Below are 20,971 nucleotides of genomic sequence, written 5' to 3'. Positions count from 1 at the left end.
TCAGCTTCTATGAGACAAACTTGGTTTTTTATTTTACATAGAGCTTTATGGACCCCCACACGTTTACATAGAATAGATAGCTCTAAGTCTAATAGATGCTGGCATTGTCATCTTGAACCAGGGACATTAGATCATCTTTTATTCTATTGTCCATTCATATTAATATTTTGGAAATCAATTTGGCCTCAAATTAATAGGATGTTAGAAAATCCGGTAGCCTTGACATATGATACGATTTTGTTTGGTACTGCAATGAGAGCTCGAAGTCAAATTTCATCAAATAACAATAAACTTTTATTTATATTGACTGGAGTAGCAGTACAGCAAATTACACATAATTGGAAAAATTATGACAGATTGAACTATAATTTTTGGTGGAACTCAGTTTGCCATATATATAAGATGGAACGTACATTTGCAACACAAAAAGGATATATGGATAAGTTCAAGAAGATTTGGGGACCATTAACAGATTTTTGTAATGAATGATTTAGATTTTTTCCCACAATAAGATAATGGTTAAAGAAGGGAGGGAGGGAAGGGGTAAGAAATTTATTCTTTTTATAATACATTATAAACAATGTACAGTGGTGCCTCGCATAACGGCCGCCTCGCACAGCGGACGCTGCGCACAACGAACTTTATGTCGTGATCCGTATAACGTACTTCGTTTCACACAACGAAGTCGCCCGAGCTGCATCCTTCCGGGGTTCCTGCGGGGTTGGATCGCAGCGGGGTTGGTCGAGGGTAGTCTCCTTCTCCTTACCTGCCCTGTCGCAGCACACAGCCGAACGGAAATCTTCCCGATGTCAGCGCTGACGTCGGAGGGAGGGCTTAAGCAAAGCCCTCCCTTCCTCCGACGTCAGCGCTGACATCAGGAAGACTTCCGGTCGGCTGTGTGCGGCTGCGGCAGGGCAGGTAGGAAGAAGGCAATGGCGAACGAAAGAGGGGGGAGGGGGCGGTCCGCCCCGAAGAATGTGCACAGCTGGTCAGGTCCCCCGATCGACCGACAACAGGCCCGGCCGACAAACCTCCCTGCCCTGTAGCCGCGAATCTAAATTACCTCTTACAGCAGCTTCAATAATCCAGCTGCTGTAAGAAGGTAATTTAGATTCGCGGCTACAGAACAGGGAGATTTGTCCGACCGGGCCTGTTCTGTTGTCGGTCGGGTGCAAAAGCGCCACAAAGGTGGAGGCAGGGAGGGAGGAAAGGTGGAGTGGAGAAGAAAAGACGCTTAAGGGGGGAGAAGGCCGCTGAAAGCACATGTTGGAGCAGGGGATGAGAGGGAGGGAGAGAAGGGGAAATATTGGACAAGGACAGAAGGGATGCTAAATCATAGGGTGACAGGCAGAGAGAACAACAGGAAAAAGAGTGGAAGCAATCTTGAACCCTGAGGGTGAGGGCAGAGAGAGGTGGTGAGATGATTGATCATGGGGAGAGGGACAAAAGGGAATAGAGATGGGATAGGAAGATAGTGGAAGTAAAAGGACAGGGAGATGTATGTTTTTAGATGTATCTAAATAAAAATAATAACAAAAAATTTATGTTTTTTATGTCATCTTAGCATATTTTATGCTGCAGAACGAATTATTTTTTTTTACATGTATTCCTATGGGAAAACGCGTTTCACATAACGAACGTTTCACATAACAAACTTGCTCCTGGAACCAATTAAGTTCGTTGTGTGAGGCACCACTGTATTATAATAAGTAATAATCATATGTGAAATTAATATAATAAAGGGAGGGAAAAGGGTTCATAATTAAATAATAATTAATAAAATTATTACAATATATATGTTATATAAATTCATAAGAAGATTAATATAAAATATGGTTTATATAAAGTACATTATAGAAAATTCAAGTGTATTGTTAAGACAATTGTATGAAAATTTAATAACACTTGTTGGTATATGAAAAAATCAATAAAAACTTAAATCACAACCTCAGGGTGCTGAGGCTGTAGCTTTAACCACTGCGCCATATCTACCTCCTTTCTGTCTATACCATTACAGATTTCACTCAAAAAGTATTTTTTATAATTTTTATGAAGAGCATTACAAGCTTTTAGAATACCATTACTTATGTTTGTTTGTTCATTTATTGGGATTTATTTACAGCCTTTTTGAAGAAATTCACCCCTTTGTCTCTTCAGCAAAATCTTCTACTCCAGATTAGATTTGTTATATGATTTTTGCTACTTCGATTTCTTGACAAATGATTAGCAAGTCAAGTACATGGAGTTTTGAAATAAGCTGAATTTTGGTGGTATTTGTTTTTCAATTCTGCTCTAAACATTTCTTCTCATTTTATTATGTTTTGTACCCAGGGACACCCAGAATTGGAGAATCTGAAGCGGAGCTATTATCAGTGGCTAACGGAAAGTCAGCAGGAAGAAAAGGCAGGAGAGGTACAGGAACAAGAAGGAGATTACATCACTGCCATTAATCTGTATCTGAAAGCTGGTCTCCCTGCCAAAGCTGCTCGTCTGGCCATGAGTAAGGACCAGCTGATGGTGGATAGTGATGTTGTTGCCAGAATTACAGCAGCCCTCATTAAAGGAGAGTTCTATGAGAGGGTAAGAACAGGAAATGGACTTAAAATAGGGGTGCCTTTCCAGGACCCATGCATGTTCTTCCAGTAAAGTGTTATAGCTACATTTGACCTTCGCTGTACATTAACCTAAAAGCATTTTTAGAGGGAACTTTTCAATGGAAAACAAATAATTAAAAATGCATTTCTTGTTTTAATAATTTATTAAAATTAACTGTAATTGTTATCATAATTTATTATCAAACTGCAAGCCCAATAATATTTGCTGGATGTTTAACCTAAACACACTAAAATTATCCAGTTAACTTTAGAATAGCTACAGTATATGACCAACCAGAATTATCCAAGTTACTTTGACTGGCAAGCACTGAATATCAGTGCTGGCCAGTCAGAATTACAATGTGTCCAGATAACACTTTAGCAGTAACCTTTTTAACTAGGCAACAATTTATTCAGACAAAATTAAGCTGATGAATGAAGGGTGGGAAATTTGAAAACTCAACAGTTAAAATTAGCAGACAGATATGGATTTTTTAATGTGAATACATACAAATAAATTAAGTAAAATTAATTTTTAATTTTTGATCTAATATAAGTAAATAGATTATAGTCTTTTACTTGATAAATTCTTTCCAGTGCAATAGGAATGGTATGCTGAACCTTAGGGTGTTCTGTCCATTCTTGCAAGCATATTGCAGAAAGATGTCAATCACAGCTTTTGAAACTACCTTCTTCTCCCAGAAGTCTGCTGTCCCCTTCAGTTTCTCTTTCTACATGCAAATATGAAAAGTGTCTCCTGATCTGCTCGGTTAATTTCTTTTTTATTTTGCAATAGTTTTGTGGTTTTTCACAATAGTTGCAGCCTTTTTCATGAAATCAGAGATCCCTTTTGATTAGAGTCTACTCTGCCTGCGTGAAGAGGAGCAGACTTTTAACTCTGCAGCTGGAAGGTGTATCCAGCCAGCCTATTGAAGTTTAGTGGAGCTTAGGGTCCATTCCCCTGGTGCTTACTTGCACCTTTGACTTGGTCAGGGGCTGGAGCGCATGCTGTTTAGACGCTTATAATATTCCTTTGGGACTGTGATGGTGCTGGCTACGTTTTGTTTCTCTTTTTTCTTGAGAGGTCTGGAAGGGGGGTTGAGGGTCGGTTTGTGGAGGTCCAATTGGAAGCCTGAAAATCCCAGGGAAGTGGCTAAGTGTCTGAAAGCAAAGGGTCTCTCCTAGAACAACTACACCTGAGAGTAGCTGAAGCAGGCAGCAGCAGCACCATTTTCCCAACACATGGTCTGTGAGTAAGACTGTGACAACCTGTGGGAAAAATCAAAGGGGGCTCTTCTAAAGCTCTTTTTAACTGTTTCTACAGCTAAGGCCTTGGTCCCCCTCCCAAAAAATCCTGTTTTTTTAGGTTTTTGATCATCACTGAGCTGATTTTAAGCTGTTTAAGTACTAAAATTCACCAGTGGTGGCCATCTTGGATTTTACCAACTTGTTTCCTAAGTTCTCAAACTTCTCTAAAACATCTCATTTTGATTCCAAAGTGCCAGGGATAGAAACTTCTGACTCTAATACTCTTATGGACATGTCTTGTTTATGAAGAATGGGTGGCAGAAGAGTGCCTTCATGCCACATGTTGCATCGAGTGAAGCAGGAAGAATTCGCAAAGTGAAAATGTTAATCCTTTTCACATTTCTGTGCTGGTGTCCTTGTACCCTCTTTTGCAATTTCACTTTTTTGTTAGCATTACTTTTCTCTGAGGACAAGCAGTTCATGCATTACACAATTGAGTGATAGCTGCTGAATGGCTAAACCTGACAGCTTCTTCATCAGTTTTCTGGGAGGTTCTTCAGCTTGATTGAGCATACATAGCAGTTTCTGTGTGTTCCTCTTTTAGTTCTTCATTGGATTTTTTTTTTTTTTGCAATTCTCAGAAAAACTATCTCTAATTTTACTGAATGTTCTGTCACCTTTTTAATGTTTCTTTAGTGTCTTTTCTATTTTCTAATGTTCAGTTGTCTTTATAAATTTCATTTTATTTCAACAAATGAGTCAGGCACAAGTAGTATGTGATGATATCACCCATCTCTGGAATGGAAAGCTATCCCAGAAATCAAAAGTTAGCATAAAGATCTGAGAATTCATAGCCCTTCCCATACACAACAATCTTTTCATCTTCACAGCTTTGTTTTTCCTACTCTGCTAAATGGAAAACAAAGCTTTCCTGATCTTTGAGTGGCTTTTACCTCTGTTTTTCAACAATTTTTCTTCTTTTCTTTTTAAAAGAATTTCTATTTTTCTTTTTGTCCCACTGAACCATGCCATCAAAGCAATGGTTCCAACTGTGTCCATAATGTGGCAGAAAAATCCAGAATTTTGATACATATAGCAAGGGTTTAATCTGCTCAGTCTCTAACCATAATCAATTGGCACTAATTAGCATTTAAGCATGCATCTACCCTTAGTTGGGATACTGTAAATTGCGTGGCACAAATTCCATTGCATGCAACAGCAATGGGTAAGTGGAAAGAGGAGGGGCATGCCTAGCACATAACATACATGTGCACTAGAATAATATCAGAGGCGTGTTTAACTTCTTACATTTAGGTGTGAACATCTACATCAACCATTGAGCTAGTGTAATTGCTCACGCCAAAAATTAGGCACATAAATGCATACTTGTACTAGTTTTCTTTAATAGTAATTCCACATGAATTTGCTGCTATAGGAAAGGGGAGAATGAACATGTGGATAAAGGTGAGCCAGTCAATATTGTGTATCAAAACACATTTAACAAAGTACCTCATGAAAGACTTTTGAGGAAATTAGAAAGTCATGGGATAGGAGGTAATGTCCTAGTATGGATTAATAACTGGTTGAAAGATAGAAAACAGAGAGTAGGGTTGAAAGGTCAATATTCTCAATGGAGAAAGGTAAGTACCGTATTTTCGCGGATATAACGCGCACCTGTGTAAAACGCGCACAGGGGTATAGCGCGCAGAAATCACGATGATATGTACCAAAACTTTTCTATACCGCGCTCAGGCATATAACGCGCATGATGCCCGACGCTCCTTTCGCCCGCCCTGACTTTCCGTGCGCTGTCCCGACTCTCCGTTCACCCCCCTGACTTCCGTGCACTGCCCTGACTTTCCGTGCGCTGTCCCGACTCTCCGTTCACCCCCCCCTGACTTTCCGTGCACTGTCCCCCCTTGAAGTCCTGTCCCCCTTGAAGGTCTGTCCCCATCCTGAAAGCCTGATGCCCCCCCCCGACGTCCGATACATCCCCCCCCCCGGCAGGACCACTCGCACCCTCACCCGGAAGGACCGCCGACTCCCCAACAATATCGGGCCAGGAGGGAGCCCAAACCCTCCTGGCCACGGCGACCCCCTAACCCCACCCCGCACTACATTACGGGCAGGAGGGATCCCAGGCCCTCCTGCCCTCGACGCAAACCCCCTCCCCCCAACGACCGCCCCCCCCCCCAAGAACCTCCGCCCGTCCCCCAGCCGACCCGCGACCCCCCTGGCCGACCCCCACGACACCCCCACCCGCCTTCCCCGTACCTTTGTGTAGTTGGGCCAGAAGGGAGCCCAAACCCTCCTGGCCACGGCGACCCCCTAACCCCACCCCGCACTACATTACGGGCAGGAGGGATCCCAGGCCCTCCTGCCCTCGACGCAAACCCCCTCCCCCCAACGACCGCCCCCCCCCAAGAACCTCCGCCCGTCCCCCAGCCGACCCGCGACCCCCCTGGCCGACCCCCACGACCCCCCCACCCCCCTTCCCCGTACCTTTGGAAGTTGGCCGGACAGACGGGAGCCAAACCCGCCTGTCCGGCAGGCAGCCAACGAAGAAATGAGGCCGGATTGGCCCATCCGTCCTAAAGCTCCGCCTACTGGTGGGGCCTAAGGCGCGTGGGCCAATCAGAATAGGCCCTGGAGCCTTAGGTCCCACCTGGGGGCGCGGCCTGAGGCACATGGGCCAAACCCGACCATGTGTCTCAGGCCGCGCCCCCAGGTGGGACCTAAGGCTCCAGGGCCTATTCTGATTGGCCCACGCGCCTTAGGCCCCACCAGTAGGCGGAGCTTTAGGACGGATGGGCCAATCCGGCCTCATTTCTTCGTTGGCTGCCTGCCGGACAGGCGGGTTTGGCTCCCGTCTGTCCGGCCAACTTCCAAAGGTACGGGGAAGGGGGGTGGGGGGGTCGTGGGGGTCGGCCAGGGGGGTCGCGGGTCGGCTGGGGGACGGGCGGAGGTTCTTGGGGGGGGGCGGTCGTTGGGGGGAGGGGGTTTGCGTCGAGGGCAGGAGGGCCTGGGATCCCTCCTGCCCGTAATGTAGTGCGGGGTGGGGTTAGGGGGTCGCCGTGGCCAGGAGGGTTTGGGCTCCCTTCTGGCCCAACTACACAAAGGTACGGGGAAGGCGGGTGGGGGTGTCGTGGGGGTCGGCCAGGGGGGTCGCGGGTCGGCTGGGGGACGGGCGGAGGTTCTTGGGGGGGGGGGCGGTCGTTGGGGGGGGGGGGTTTGCGTCGAGGGCAGGAGGGCCTGGGATCCCTCCTGCCCGTAATGTAGTGCGGGGTGGGGTTAGGGGGTCGCCGTGGCCAGGAGGGTTTGGGCTCCCTCCTGGCCCGATATTGTCGGGAAGTCGGCGGTCCTTCGGGGTGGGGGTGCGAGTGGTCCTGCCGGGGGGGGGGATGTATCGGACGTCGGGGAGTCGGCCGGGCAAGAGGGCTTGGGCTCCCTCTTGCTCCGATCGTGGATGCGGGTGCGGGTGGGAGCGCGTGCGAGCGGTCGTTCGGGGTGGGGGTGCGAGCGGTCCTGCTGGGGGGGTGAATCGGGCGTCGGGCGGGGTGGGAACTATGTTTAAAAACTTTTCTATACCGCGCTCAGGCATATAACGCGCGAGGGGTATGCGCGGTACGTAAAATCACGTATAACGCGCGCGTTATATCCGCGAAAATACGGTAGTGGGGTTCCCCAGTGGTCTGTGCTGGCCGCTGCTTTTTTATCAATGATATAGTGATAGGATTAACTAGTGAGATAATTAAATTTTCCAATGATACAACGTTGTTCAAAAATGTTTAATCACAAGAGGATTGTGAAAAATTGCAAGAGGACCTTGTGAGACTGGTAGACCGGGCGTCAAAATGGCAGATGATGTTTAACGTGAACAAGTGCAAAGTGATGCATGTGGGAAAGAGGAACCTGAACTATAGCTATGTGATGCAGGGTTCCATGTTAGGAGTCACTGCCCAGGAAAAGGATCTATGTGTCATCATTGAGAATACGTTGAAGCTCTCAGCTCAGTGTGCAGCAGCTGCTAAAAAAAACAAATAGAATGTTAGGAATTATCAGGAAAGGAATGGAAAACAAAGATGAAAATCATGCCTTTGTATCGCTCTATGGTGCAACCGCACCTTGAATACTGTGTGTAGTTCTGGTCACAGTATCTCAAAAAAGATGTAACGGAATTAGAAAAAGTACAGAGAAGGGTGACTAAAATGATAAAAGGGATGGGACAACTTTCCTATGAGGAAAGACTAAAGCATCTAGGGCTTTTCAACCTGCAGAAGAGATGGCTCGGGGGAAATATGATACAGGTCTATAAAATACTAAGTGGAATGGAATGGGTAGATGTGAATCATTTGTTTACTCTTTCCAAAAATACTAGGACTAGGGGGGCATGCGATGAAACTACTAAGTAGCAGATTTAAAACAAACTGGATAAAATATTTCTTGTCAGAGAATGTATTGAAAGCTGTTAACTTAGCAGGGTTTAAAAAAGGTTTGGATAATTTCCTAAAAGAAAAGTCCACAAGTTATTATTTTGTTACTTCCCTTCTGGATTCCATATGTTAGATGTTCAATCCGGGAGTTGTAGAAATCCACAACTTTTTTGAGCACATTCTCTACCCTCTTAGCCTGAGAGTTAGTAAACATATCCAGTTAGAATTTCTGCAAGCAATCAGTGCAGAAGTCTTGCATTTGCTGCTCTTCTTTTTCTTATTTTATGTTTAAAAGTTCATTTTCTCAGTGGCTTCAGTGTCTTGAGACCCCTTCCAGGTGCTCCCCTGTCAGAGGAAAGGATGCAGTCCTGCGGTGCTGGACTGCTGCTTCACAGAGAAACTCTGGTGGATCTGTAGAGCCAGCCTGCTGTGTGCCACCATTTCTAGACTTGGGGGTTTTTCCCCTGGGAACCTCACGAATGAACGCTGAACTCAGCAGCTCTCCATTTCTCAATGGGTGACTCCTCAGATAGACCTGTTTGCATCTCCCCTCAACCACAAACTGCCCCGCTTTTGCTCCAGGCTATATTCTCCTCATCACCTAAAAGTGGACGCTTTTTTCTTTTTTTAAAAAAATTCTTTACCTTTGGAAGAACTGGATTATTGCAGGCATTCGAACTCTAAAGGATGTTATTTCAGATGGTAAACTGCTTGAATTTTCACAACTGCAACATAGATTTGGTCTTAGTAAAACACAAAGTTTTAAATGGTTGCAGTTGAAGCAGGCCATTCAGGTAGGGTTCCCTGAATGGAAGACTTTGAACAATCAGTATAGTCTGGAGTTCCTATGCTTCCAAGCAGACTTCCTAGGACATCAAGCCGCACTGTGGTATAAATTATTATCTGGATACTTGAATAAAAAACCAAAGAATGGTCTGAGAGACATTTGGAGCATTGAGATCAAGCACCAAATTTCTGCATCTCAATGGCCACGAATTTGGTCTTGGAGAATGAGATGAACAGTGTCAACATCTATGAGACAAAATTGGTTATTTTTGTTACATAGAGTGTTTTGGACCCCTGTTCGTTTACAAAAATTAGATAGTTCTAAGTCTAATAGATGCTGGCACTGTAATCTGGAACCTGGGACATTAGATCATCTACTTTATTATTGTTCCTATATTAAGATATTTTGGAATTCAATATGGTCTCAAGTAAATGCTTTATTGGAAAATCATGTGGCACTCTCTTACGATACAGTGCTATTTGGCATGATGATGAGGAAAAAGAGTCAAATATCATCAGAGAACAACAAGCTTTTATTAGTTATGACAGGGGTTACCATCCAACATATAACCAACAATTGGAAAAATTACAGTAACCTTAGTTACACATTTTGATGGAATTCTTTATGCCATATATTTAAAATGGAATGAGCAATAGCAATACAAAGAGGGACATATACTAACTTTATGAAAATATGGGGGCCATTGGCAAAATATTGTGGTGAATAGTCATCAATTATTCTCTTCTTTTCTTTTTCTTTTTTAGCACACTAAAGGAGGGAGGGAGTTGAGAATAATTTTACATAATATGTTATAATATGTTATATAATATGTGTATATTCCTATTAAAATGTTATAAAGGATGGGGGTAGGGGGAGTTAATGCATCACTAGATTTTATGTGGTAGATATTAATGTGCTATTGTGCAACAATTTGTATAATATATTCTTCTGTGCACTTGCTGTTCAATTTGAAAACGAATAAAGAATTATTTTAAAAAAAAAATAATAATAAATTCTTTATTCATTTTTACATCTTACAAGTGAATGCTTTTTTCCTGGATTGGGCACACAAGTTCCTTTATGCATTTCCACCCATTTCTCTTATTCTCAAGACGCTTGTCAATATCAAAAAGGAATCTGCCACCATGATTCTGATAGCTCCTCAGTGGCCCAGACCACCATGGTTCTCCCTTCTACTTCAATTCAGCATACCTTTACCAATTTTTCCATCTCTTCTTTTGCAGACTCACGGTTCTCTTTTACATCCCAACCTGCAGTCTTTGCACCTGACAGCTTGGTGTCTCTCTTGCTGACGTCCACTGGTCTACAATTCTCTCAGTCTGTCAGAGACATCTTGGATGCTTCCAGAAAACCGTCCACAAGTCAGTGTTATATTCAAAAATGGACCCGTTTTTCTGCCTGGTGCTTACTTCACCACCAGGATCCAAAATTCACCTCTGTTTCTTCAGTTTTGAACTACCTTCTGCATTTGTCTCACTCTGGCCTCAAGACCACTTCCATTAGAGTCCATCTCAGTGCAATTGCTGCTTTTCATCAACCAATGGATGGAAAACCTCTTGCTGCACATCCTGTAGTTTCCAGATTCATGAAAGGATGTTTCAATGTCAAACCACCTCCAGTAGTTTGGGACCTTAATGTGGTACTTGCTAGATTGATGAAACCCCCATTTGAACCAATATCTTCGGCTCATCTCAATTATCTTACTTGGAAAGTGGTTTCCTCATTTCTCTAACTTCTGCTCGCAGAGTGAGTGATCTTCAAACTTTAGTGGCAGATCCACCATGACAAGATGGTGCTTCGCACTCATCTGAAGATCGTTCCTAAGGTCGTCACTGAATTTCATCTCAATCAATCAATTGTTCTTCCAGTATTTTTTCCCAAGCCTCATTCTTATCCTAGGGAAATGGCTCTTCATATTTTGGGCTGCAAACGGGCATTGGCCTACTATTTGCAAAGGACTAAATCACATAGATCATTTCCTCAGTTGCTTGTCTCCTTTGATCCTAACAAGATGGGGCATCCTGTTTCCAAAAGAATGATATCCAATTGGTTGGCTGCCTGTATCTCGTTCTGATATGCTCAGGCTGGGCTGCAACTGGAGAGCCCATAAAGTTCAAGCTATGGCAGCTTCAGTAGCTTTTTTCTGCTCTACCCCTATTGATGAAATCTGCAAAGCTGCTACTTGGACCTCGGTTCATACTTTCACCTCTCATTACTGTCTTGAATCCTATTCCAGACAGGATGGGCACTTTGGTCAAGCAGTGTTACAAAATTTATTTTCCTAAAAGGCCAACTCTCCCACCATCCCATTCTGGAGGTCACCCACATGTGAGAATGTTCTACCTGCTTGTCCTGGGGTAAAGCACAGTTACTTACTGTAACAGGCATTATCGAGAGACAGCAGACAAATATTCTCACAACCCACCTATCTCCCCTGGTTGGCTTCTTAGCTGGCTTACAGAACTGAGGAGCTGTGCGCCTACGTCGGGCAAGAAGGCACTCATGCATTCGCGGTGCAGTCAGTCGTGATCTTTCTAATGTTCTTAAAGTGCTAGTGCACTTGTAGAGCTGTACGTACCAGGGTTCCACGGATGACATCACCCACATATTGTAACTGGCACCAGAGCCTAGCCATGGGACTCCTCACTGCCCCTAGTGGTTACAGCCAAAACTTGCACCAGCGTGTGGCCCAGTAGGGAGTCATCCTGCAGACACTGTATTAACCTTTTCCTATTGTAATAAAATTTACGTTAAGCTGGTTCCAATCGTAATTATTTTAGCAAAGTTTTGTATTATTCACCGTTATCATTTACGGCTATTGTAAACATAATGTAAATAAGTCATAAGTCTGTAAATTCAAATATTTTGTTTTCCTGTTGTGTACTGTATGTCCCTTGCCATGGGACATATGATGGCAACGACATTTTTGGAATGTCCCGTCACCCAGGACACACGATAGGAAAAGGTTAATAAGTAAAACAAACCAAAAATCAGAACCAATGCACACCGCTTCAGGTAGGTTCTCCCAAAAGAAAATTCAATCGTCAGAATGGCAAAATCCAAAACGATGCAACTTGCAAAATACAAAGAAAAAACCCAAAAGGAAAACTCTTGAGTAAAGTTCAGGATTTTCTCCTCACCAAAGTCAATAATGTTCCTTGTGGCTTTACTCTCCACAAAGCCTCTTATAACAAGGCTTCCAAAGCCTGCTCCTTAGCAGGTTGCCCAAAAGATTTCAGTTCTCTGCTTTGCTGCACCAAACACTCAAACTGTTTTTAAATAGCAAAGCCTCCAGCATATCTTTTAACACTGCTGGGAATAGGGGAGTGCCTCAAGTTTGCCTTCCACAAGCACACAACAGCTTTCAAAAAACCTGCCCAGTTGTTGGCAAACTTCTCCCCACTAAAGAGGCACTCTCAGCTTCTTTCACAAAATGAGCAGAGAATCAAAACAGTGCAGTAACAAAACCCCACAGTACAGTCAGTGAAACTGGCTGGAAAACAAAACCACCTCAGCCAGAATAGCAAACAAAAACAAAACTCACGGTTCTTCAGCTCAGTCTTCAAAAAGGGTTGCCAAGCCTACTTCCATCGGCTCCCAAGCCTACTTCCATCACTCCCAAGCCCTCAGGGACCAGCTCTGCTTCCAGCTCCATTGGTAATTCCTGGTCTGTTTCAAGCAACTGTGAAGTAGGTCCAGCCTCTTCCACTTCCATGGGGTCCCAGGTATTCCCTGTGCTTGAGCTGGGAAACTAGGGAGAGCTCTGAGCTTCCTCCCTAACCTGCCTACTAGCTTGCTAATCTCTACTGGTCTTTCTAGAGGAGAGCCACGCCCTGCTCTAGCTGAGCTTGCTCTCAAGTTTCAAGTTTCAAGTTTAATCTTTATTTGATAAATCGCTTATAGTAATGTCTAAGCGATGTACAATATAAAAACCATCAGATTGTGGTAATACATTTAGATAACAAAAGTCAATTAAAAGACAGACAATACTGGACTAACACGAGGGGTTGGGAAAAAAAAGGGAAAAAGTTACAATGTTGTTTTACAATAGAAATTAACATCAAAAGGAAAGCACATTAGGTAATAATGGGTTAAGAAGATCTAATAAGAATGTGAAAACTTGAAAAGTTATGTTCTATGAGTCGTATGCATCTTGGAATAGATATGTTTTTAAAATTTTCTTAAACGTGACAAGATCTGTTTCGCTTTTAATATAGTTAGGAAGGGAATTCCATAATGTAGGGGCTTTCACAGAAAACATATCATTTCGTCTTGTACCTATGATTCTTAGCGAAGGGATTGAAAGCAATTGCAATGATGAGGATCTTAACGGACGAGAGGATTTGTAAGGGACAATCATTTTTGCAATGAATTGGGGTTCGTTAAAGGTCAGCGTTTTGTAAACCAAAAATAAAATTTTAAAGGTAATTCGATGAGTTATGGGAAGCCAATGTGATTTGATTAATAAGGGGGTAACATGATCGAATTTCTTTGCTTTGTGAATTAATTTGCATGATGTATTTTGGATGATTTGGAGACGTCTATTTTCTTTTTGAGTTATGTTGATTAGGAGAGAATTACAGTAGTCCAGTTTAGAGATGATAAGAGAGTGAACTAAAATATTGAGTGATTTATCATCTAAGAAAGTAGAAATTGAACGTAAGAGCCGTAATCTATAAAAACATGATCTTACTATTTCACTGATATGATCATGAAAAGATAGATCTACATCTATTATTACGCCAAGGATTTTCAGCTTTGATACTGATTCTATGGGAGTGTTATTAAGTACGAAAGGTATGTTTTGAAATATATCTCCTTTCCAATTGAAAAGCATAGTTTTTGTTTTTTGGATGTTCAGGACCAGTTTGTTGTTGTTTAACCAGTTATTCATTTTTTCTAATTTACCGTTGATCATTTTTATTTCATCTGCATTTTCTGGATTGAGAGGATGCATGAGCTGAATGTCGTCAGCGTAAGAGAAAGTTGTAAAACCTAGAGATTGTGACATAGTGATAAGCGGGGAAAGAAAAATGTTAAATAGAAGTGGAGATAATATTGATCCCTGTGGAACTCCAGAAGATAAAGAGAAGTTTTGAGAATATGAATCATTAAATTTGACTCGCGAAGTACGATTCGACAGAAAAGAAGTTAACCATTGTAAGACTTGACCTTCTATCCCTAAAGATTGCAGACGATTGAGAAGAATTTCGTGATCTATAGTATCGAAAGCTGCGGATAAGTCTAGAGAAAAGAGAGCTACAGATTTATGATGGTCAAGAAAATAGTGAATATTTGTGACGAGACCGATCATAGAATATTCAGTACTATGATACTTGCGGAAGCCTGTTTGATTGGGATGTAATGCGTTAGATGATTCGATGAATTCTGAGAGCTGTTCAAATACTAGTTTTTCAGTCAGTTTCATTAAAAATGGTAAGTTTGAAATGGGGCGGTAATTGGATGAATCATCTGGACTTGATTTGAAGTCTTTTAATAATGGTGTGACAATAGAGGATTTCCAAATGGAAGGAACAGTAGCAGAAGAGAAACTTTTTTGTATAATTGATTGGATAAAAGGACCAAAATGAGAAAAGTATTTTTTTAGATAAAACGGCGGAATAGGTTCGGTAGAGGAACCTTTTAAATTGATAGATTTAAGATGTCTTTCGATGTCGTTTATGGTTGGAATTCTGAAGTTTATACATTTGGCTGTTGGAATAAAGTTGTTAGTGGTTGAGATTTCTAACGCCGAAGGGGAAGAAGTGTTAGTTGAGAATTTTTGTCTAATTTTAGCTATCTTTTGGGCTTTTCTCTGTCTTCCCCGGTGGTCAGTAGCGCAATAGTCTTCCTCACTTTTCTTAGGACTAGGTTTAAAGTCTATGAGCTCCTTTAATCAAGGTGCACTATGGGAGTTAGCGCATCGGACATTTCATCATGCGCTACCCCCCGCGGTAAGCCAAAATACTAACGCCTTGTCAATGGAGGCGTTAGCGGCTAGCACGGCAGGCGGTTTAACACGGTTAAACCCCTACCACGACTTGATAAAAGGACCCCTATGTTCCTAGCTCTTCTGTGTGGATGGTTATCATTGTACAGGGTTTCCTCTTCCCCCCGTTCTGGGTCAGTGGCATCCTCAAACGGGGCAGATTGGTACTGGGAGCTAGCCTTGGCAATCCCCCTTTTGGGCTTCTTGGCACCCTTCCTTCCCACTTTCATAGTGACCTTGGCAGGCCCAGAGCCTGACTGGCCACATTATGAGAATATCTGCCTGCTTTTCCTGGATAACACTTGTTACGGTAAGTAACTGTGCTTTCTGGCCTCCCATCAATCATGAACCATTTACTTTTAGTCTGAAGATTCTCTTGGATATTCTATATGTCATTGCTTGAATACATAACTTTTCATCTCATAATTATTGTGTATGCTTCTTGCCCCTTCACATTACTTCCTGTATATTTTATCTATTCCTTTTTCTTTCATACAGTCCTGCTATCTACTCTTGGATTCCTCTATTTCCTTCTACACATGCATAGTTTCTAGTTCTTATTTACATCATGTGATTTCTTTATGTTCATGCTTATTCCCTTGTGTTTCATGCTAGGCTGGAGACCTGTTTGAGAAGGTCCGGAATTCCCAGAGGGCCCTGGATTGTTACTGCAAGGGCAATGCCTTCCAAAAAGGTAACAGCAGCAAATATTTTGATCACTGAGTTGTACAAAACACAGAAGACTCTTTAAAAAGGAATCGGGATCTGTCTGTAAACAGTTGTATGAACCATCTCCTATTATAAGTTCTTTTATGTGATTGCTGTTTTGGAACTCATCAGCTTAGGTTCGCCCCTGTGATAATTACTACTATTAATTATTTCTAGAGCACTACCAAATGTACACAGCACTGTACAGTCATAAAGGAGACAGTCCCTGCTTTGAAAGAGTTTACAATCTAAAGAGACAAGATAGACAAATAGGATGCCCACATACACCTGTCAATCTATGTAGTCCATACACAGATGACTTCAGTGCTCAGATTTCAAAAACTTTAATGCCTAAATATCTGAATTATGTTTCTTTTTTTTAATTAAATGCTTTTGGAAGAGGGTGAAAGCCACATTACTTATTTGTAATTGGATTCTCAGTGGACAGCAGGATAACTCAGCCACACATGGGTGATATCTGGCAGCATCAAACCTGGACTTTGCTTTCCTAGAGCCTAGAAAAACCTAGAAGGCTCTCCTGAGTATGCTTCCACCTTTGTGTCTGCTTTAGTTCCCTCAGTCTCTTTAGAGCTGATAACAACTACAGCCAAATAAGGGTTGGTAGGTGGGTTTTGTAAGGCTGACATCCTTTTGTTCATTACAAGTAAGCAATTTTGCTTTCTCCAGCAATAAGAATGTGTCATGTCTTCTAAATATGGATGACTCACAAGCTTAGGGTTGCAAAGAGCCAAAAAATTTATTAAGGCTTTCTGACTGCTTTGCAACTTGTGTGTGCTTTGATCGGATGAAGCTGTTGACATGCTCAAAATTAGCAGTCTATAATATTCAAGATAATGTGAAATTTATGGAATGGTTAAATTGTGGAAAAGTACAAACTTGGTTTAGAATGCTTTACTCTAGTACAGGAGTGCCCACACTTTTTGGATTTACGAGCTACTTTTAAAATGACCAAGTCAAAATGATCTACCAACAATGAAATTTAAAAAAAAACACGAAGCACACTGAAAGGCAGAGAAAATGTTAATTATCATTTATATTCTGGGGGTTTTTCAAAGAGGTCACGGCAGATGACTCTATGCAATGTCACCTCAGTAACAACCATACAAAAATAGACAAATATACCCCCTCCCTTTTTACTAAACCTTGATAGCAGTTTTTAGCACAGGGAGTTGCGCTGAATGCCCCGTGCTGCTCTCGATGCTCTTAGGCTCCCTGCGCTAAAAAACGCTATTGCGGTTTAGTAAAAGGGAGCCATAGTGTAAAATATAGACAGCAGATATAAATTCTCAAAACGGACACATTTTAATCACTAAATTGAAAATAAAATCATTTTTCCTACCTTTGTTGTTTGGTGATTTCATGAGTCTCTGGTTGCACTTTCTTTTTCTGACTGTGCACCCAATCTTTCTTCCCTTCTTTCAGTCTCCTGTATGTTTCCTCTCATCCAGACCTCATTCTCTCCCCCAACTTTTTCTGTCTCCCTGCCTCCCTTTCTTTCTGTCTCCCTGTTCCCCCTTCTTTCTGTCTCCCTGCCTGCCCCCTTTCTTTCTCCCTGCCCTCCCCCAAACCACTCAGTTTGCTGCCGCCGCCATTGGGGAATAGCCCCCAAGCCACCGCCGCCCCAAGCTCTCCCTGCAGAAGCATCGCACTGACCAGCATTCTGCTCCCCGATGTCAATTCTGACATAGGAGAGAAAGTTCCGAGCCAACCAGGCATTTCTCCCCATTCTATCCAGCCTGAGCCCCATCTCTCCTTGATCCAGCATTTCCCTTCTGTGTCTGTCAGAATTACCATTCCACCTATTTTCCAGCATCACCCTTCTTTGTGTCCATCTCACCTATATCCCTATCTCACCACTTTTTCAGAATCTTCATTTGTCTCTGTCCTTGTCTTTACCCCAGGTTCACCATTTACCCTTTCAATGTCTTTATCTCCCCCCCCCCCTTTTTCAGCATTACTTCTGTCTCTATTTCACCTCCTCTTAATGTTCCCTCTGTATCTCTATCCTTATTCAGTAGGTCCTGCTTACCCTTTCTCTTCTTTGTGTCACAATCACCATTTTCAGCTTTTCCCCCTTTTCCTTTGTTACTGCACCCTGTAGCCAAAATCTTTCCACCCTCCCAACACTCCGGCCCAGCCCAGTATGAAATATTTCCTTTTGTTTCCCTCCCCTCTCTCTTTCTCTCTCTTTTCTCCTCCTCCCTCACCCAAGAGTCCTGCATCTGGCCCTCTCCCTTCCACCTGCATCCAGCCACACACCCTGCCCTGCGGCCCTCTTCAGCAACTCGTCAGCAACGGTGATCAAGACAGGCTGCCAACATCGAGTCCTTTCCTCTGCGAGTCCCGCCTTTGTGGAAAAAGGAAGTTGAAACAAGCGGGACTCACAGAGGGTAGGCCCTGATGTCAGAATCTTGTATCGATCGCTGCTGTTGCCGAGTTGCTGAAGAGAGCCGCGGAGCAGGGGGTGTGGCCGGATGCAGGTAGAAGGGAGAGGGCCAGATAGGAGGGCTGCTGGAAGAGGTAGAAGCTCTGGAGCATGACACCGACCCCGGCCAGGATGATTTCTTTTTCAGGCTGCTGTTGCCACCACCGCGCACCCCCCCCCCCCCACCACACCGAAATGACAAAAAACAGACTAAAGTGGATGCCTGGCGGTGTCATCTTTGACGTCAGGGAGAGGAAGGCTGATTGACCTAGTAGATCGGGATGGCAACATGAGTCGAACCCGGAGCCTGGGATGGGCTCCGCGATCGACTCACATTGCCTTCCCGATCTACCGGTCGATCGCGATCGACATATTGGGCACCCCTGCTCTAGTATATATAATGGTACAATCATAAAAGTTTAATGTAAAAATATTTTTTCTTTTATTACAGTTGTCAGAAGTAATTAGAATGACTCCTATTGGAGTAGAATAAGTAAACATAAAAACATATAAATTCATAATTTTCCTTTTTTGAGGGGAGATTAATATATCCTTTAACCAATATGGGAATACTGAGTCCTCTGAGAAGTAATGTAGTTCATCTTTTTCTCTTTTTTGTTTGTTTGGGGTTTTTAAAAAAACTTTCATTTGGATACTGTTGCACAAATTTTGACTGAAAGTAACTTGTTCTGCTTGCTGATCTAAGCAATAGTGACAGATGAAGGTGTGGAAAGATTACCAAGTTGCCGCATTACAGAATTCATTTGTCAGAGTATCTGGTAGGCTGCTATAGTTGTTGCTACTTTTCTGAACTGCCTCTATTGATAATTTTGAGGGTTTGGATTAGAATTAAGCAGTGTGACAGACCAACACATATGAAAAGGCAAAGTTAACTTAAGTAAAAACTTGGATTGTGTTCACAGAATTATTTTATCTTAGCAGTATTGCATATAAAACATAGATCAACTGATATGTATTGCTCAATAACCTACCTTGCTGAAGTGGTGGCTACTAGAAAGCAGGTCTTCAGGAGACATATTTGAAAAGAGCTATTTATAAGAGATCAAAAGGGGCTTGTGTTAGTTGTTGAAGAGCTATGGTAATATCCCAGGTTGGCACTAGTGGCTTTAGAGATAAGAACATAAGAATAGCCTTACTGGGTCAGACCAATGGTCCATCAAGCCCAGTAGCCCGTTCTCATGGTGGCCAATCCAGGTCACCAGTACCTGGCCAACACCCAAGGAGTAGCAATATTCCATGCTACCACCCAGGGCAAGCAGTGACTTCTCCCATGTCTTTCTCAATAACAGACTATGGCTGTGCATTGGGTAGCTTTTCAGAAAATGCATAACTGAGGAGTAGAGTGAGATTGAGATTTTGTCCATCTGGCAATGGTAGTCTGCAGTAGTGCTGAGGTGTACTCAGATGAAACCCATTTCTAGATCAGATTTGGAGAGGTGTACTAGGTATTGAAATAGCTCTGGTACTCTGCAAGAGAATGGCACTGTGGGTATTTTACTGATAAGAAGTTTGGTTCCCCTGTGTGTGATAGGAGGCAACTTTTTAAAATGACTGGGGGTTCTTTGAGAATCGCTCATCTTTTCTGAATTTGTCTCCGTCCCCGCGAGCTTGGTCCCCATCTCCACCCCATCCCCGTAAACCACCTGATCCCATGCGCACAAGCCTCAAATAGTTTTATACTGAACATATTTTATTAAAGTATAAAAAGAAACAATATTCTGTATAATTGTCATTTTATAAATCAAAGTTCTGGCTGCTAAACTAGAGGAAGAGATCTTCAGCTGGCAGGGCTTGTTTATAAATCTTTATCAACACAACTAATATACTACTTTATCCTAAAGCAAAAAAAAGAAAAGAAATAGATTTTTTTTTCTACCTTTGTTGTCTGGTTTCTGCTTTCCTCATCTTCTCGTCATTCTATTCCTTCCATCTACTGTCTGCCTTCTCTCTGCCTCTTCCATATGGAATCTGCTCTTTTTCTATGCTTCTACCAGAAACTCTGCCTCTCCCTTCCATCTCTCCCTCCCCTCCCCTATTGATCTGGCACCTATCTTCTTCCCTCCGCTCCCCTCATAGTTTGGCATCTCTGTCTTCCCTCCACCAGGTGGTTTTTAGCATCTCTCTCCTACTTTCCTCCCCTCAGATCTGGTATCTGTCTCCCCAATCCAGCTTGTGCCCTTTTTTCTTTATCCCCTCTTTCCATCCAGTATATGCTCCCCTCTCTCATCCCCACTTCCCTTCAGCGTCTGTTCTACTCTCTCCCCATCCACTTTTCTTCAGCGTATTTACCCCTCTCTCTCCTACCCACTTTCCTTCATCATCTTCTCCCCACTTTCTCCTCCCCATTTCCCTTCAATGTCTGTTCCTCTCTCCCCTCTCTCTCCACTTCCCTTTAGCGCCCTTCGCGTGGTCCAGTGGCTCCCTCTCTCCCCAATCACTGTGGTCCAGGCATCTCCCTCCCTCCCTTCCCCTCACCTTTGTGGGCGATTTTCATTTTTCTGTCTCCGAGTGGCTTGAATCTTTTCTCAAGTCGTGTACAGTTGCACGAAACTTGTCCTGTTTCCGGTTTCGTCAGAGGAGAAGTTTCAGGCAGCTGCACGCGACTTATTTAAAGGTTTGTGCTGCTCGGAGACAGAAAAATGAAAATCGTCAGCGAAGGTTAGGGGTGGGAGGGAGGGAGATGCCTGGACTGCGGCGATCAGGAGAAAGAAAGGAGGGGGCTGC

The 20,971-nt window shown here is 43.0% G+C and overlaps 1 protein-coding gene across 2 annotated transcripts in view; it reads left to right on the top strand.

Annotated features, from left to right (window-relative positions):
* The window catches only part of IFT172 (intraflagellar transport 172), a 413,076-nt gene that overhangs the window by 193,738 nt on the left and 198,367 nt on the right, over window positions 1–20,971 (top strand). For both annotated transcript variants that reach the window (XM_033936511.1, XM_033936510.1), the window contains 2 exons: window positions 2,332–2,580; window positions 15,688–15,766. In XM_033936511.1, the coding sequence (XP_033792402.1) occupies window positions 2,332–2,580; window positions 15,688–15,766 (328 nt within the window). The remainder of the gene's footprint in view (window positions 1–2,331; window positions 2,581–15,687; window positions 15,767–20,971) is intronic.

Source organism: Geotrypetes seraphini, chromosome 3 (genome assembly GCF_902459505.1).
Source record: "Geotrypetes seraphini chromosome 3, aGeoSer1.1, whole genome shotgun sequence".
In the NCBI taxonomy this organism is placed as follows: domain Eukaryota; kingdom Metazoa; phylum Chordata; class Amphibia; order Gymnophiona; family Dermophiidae; genus Geotrypetes; species Geotrypetes seraphini.
This window is presented reverse-complemented; position numbering and strand designations above follow the sequence as displayed.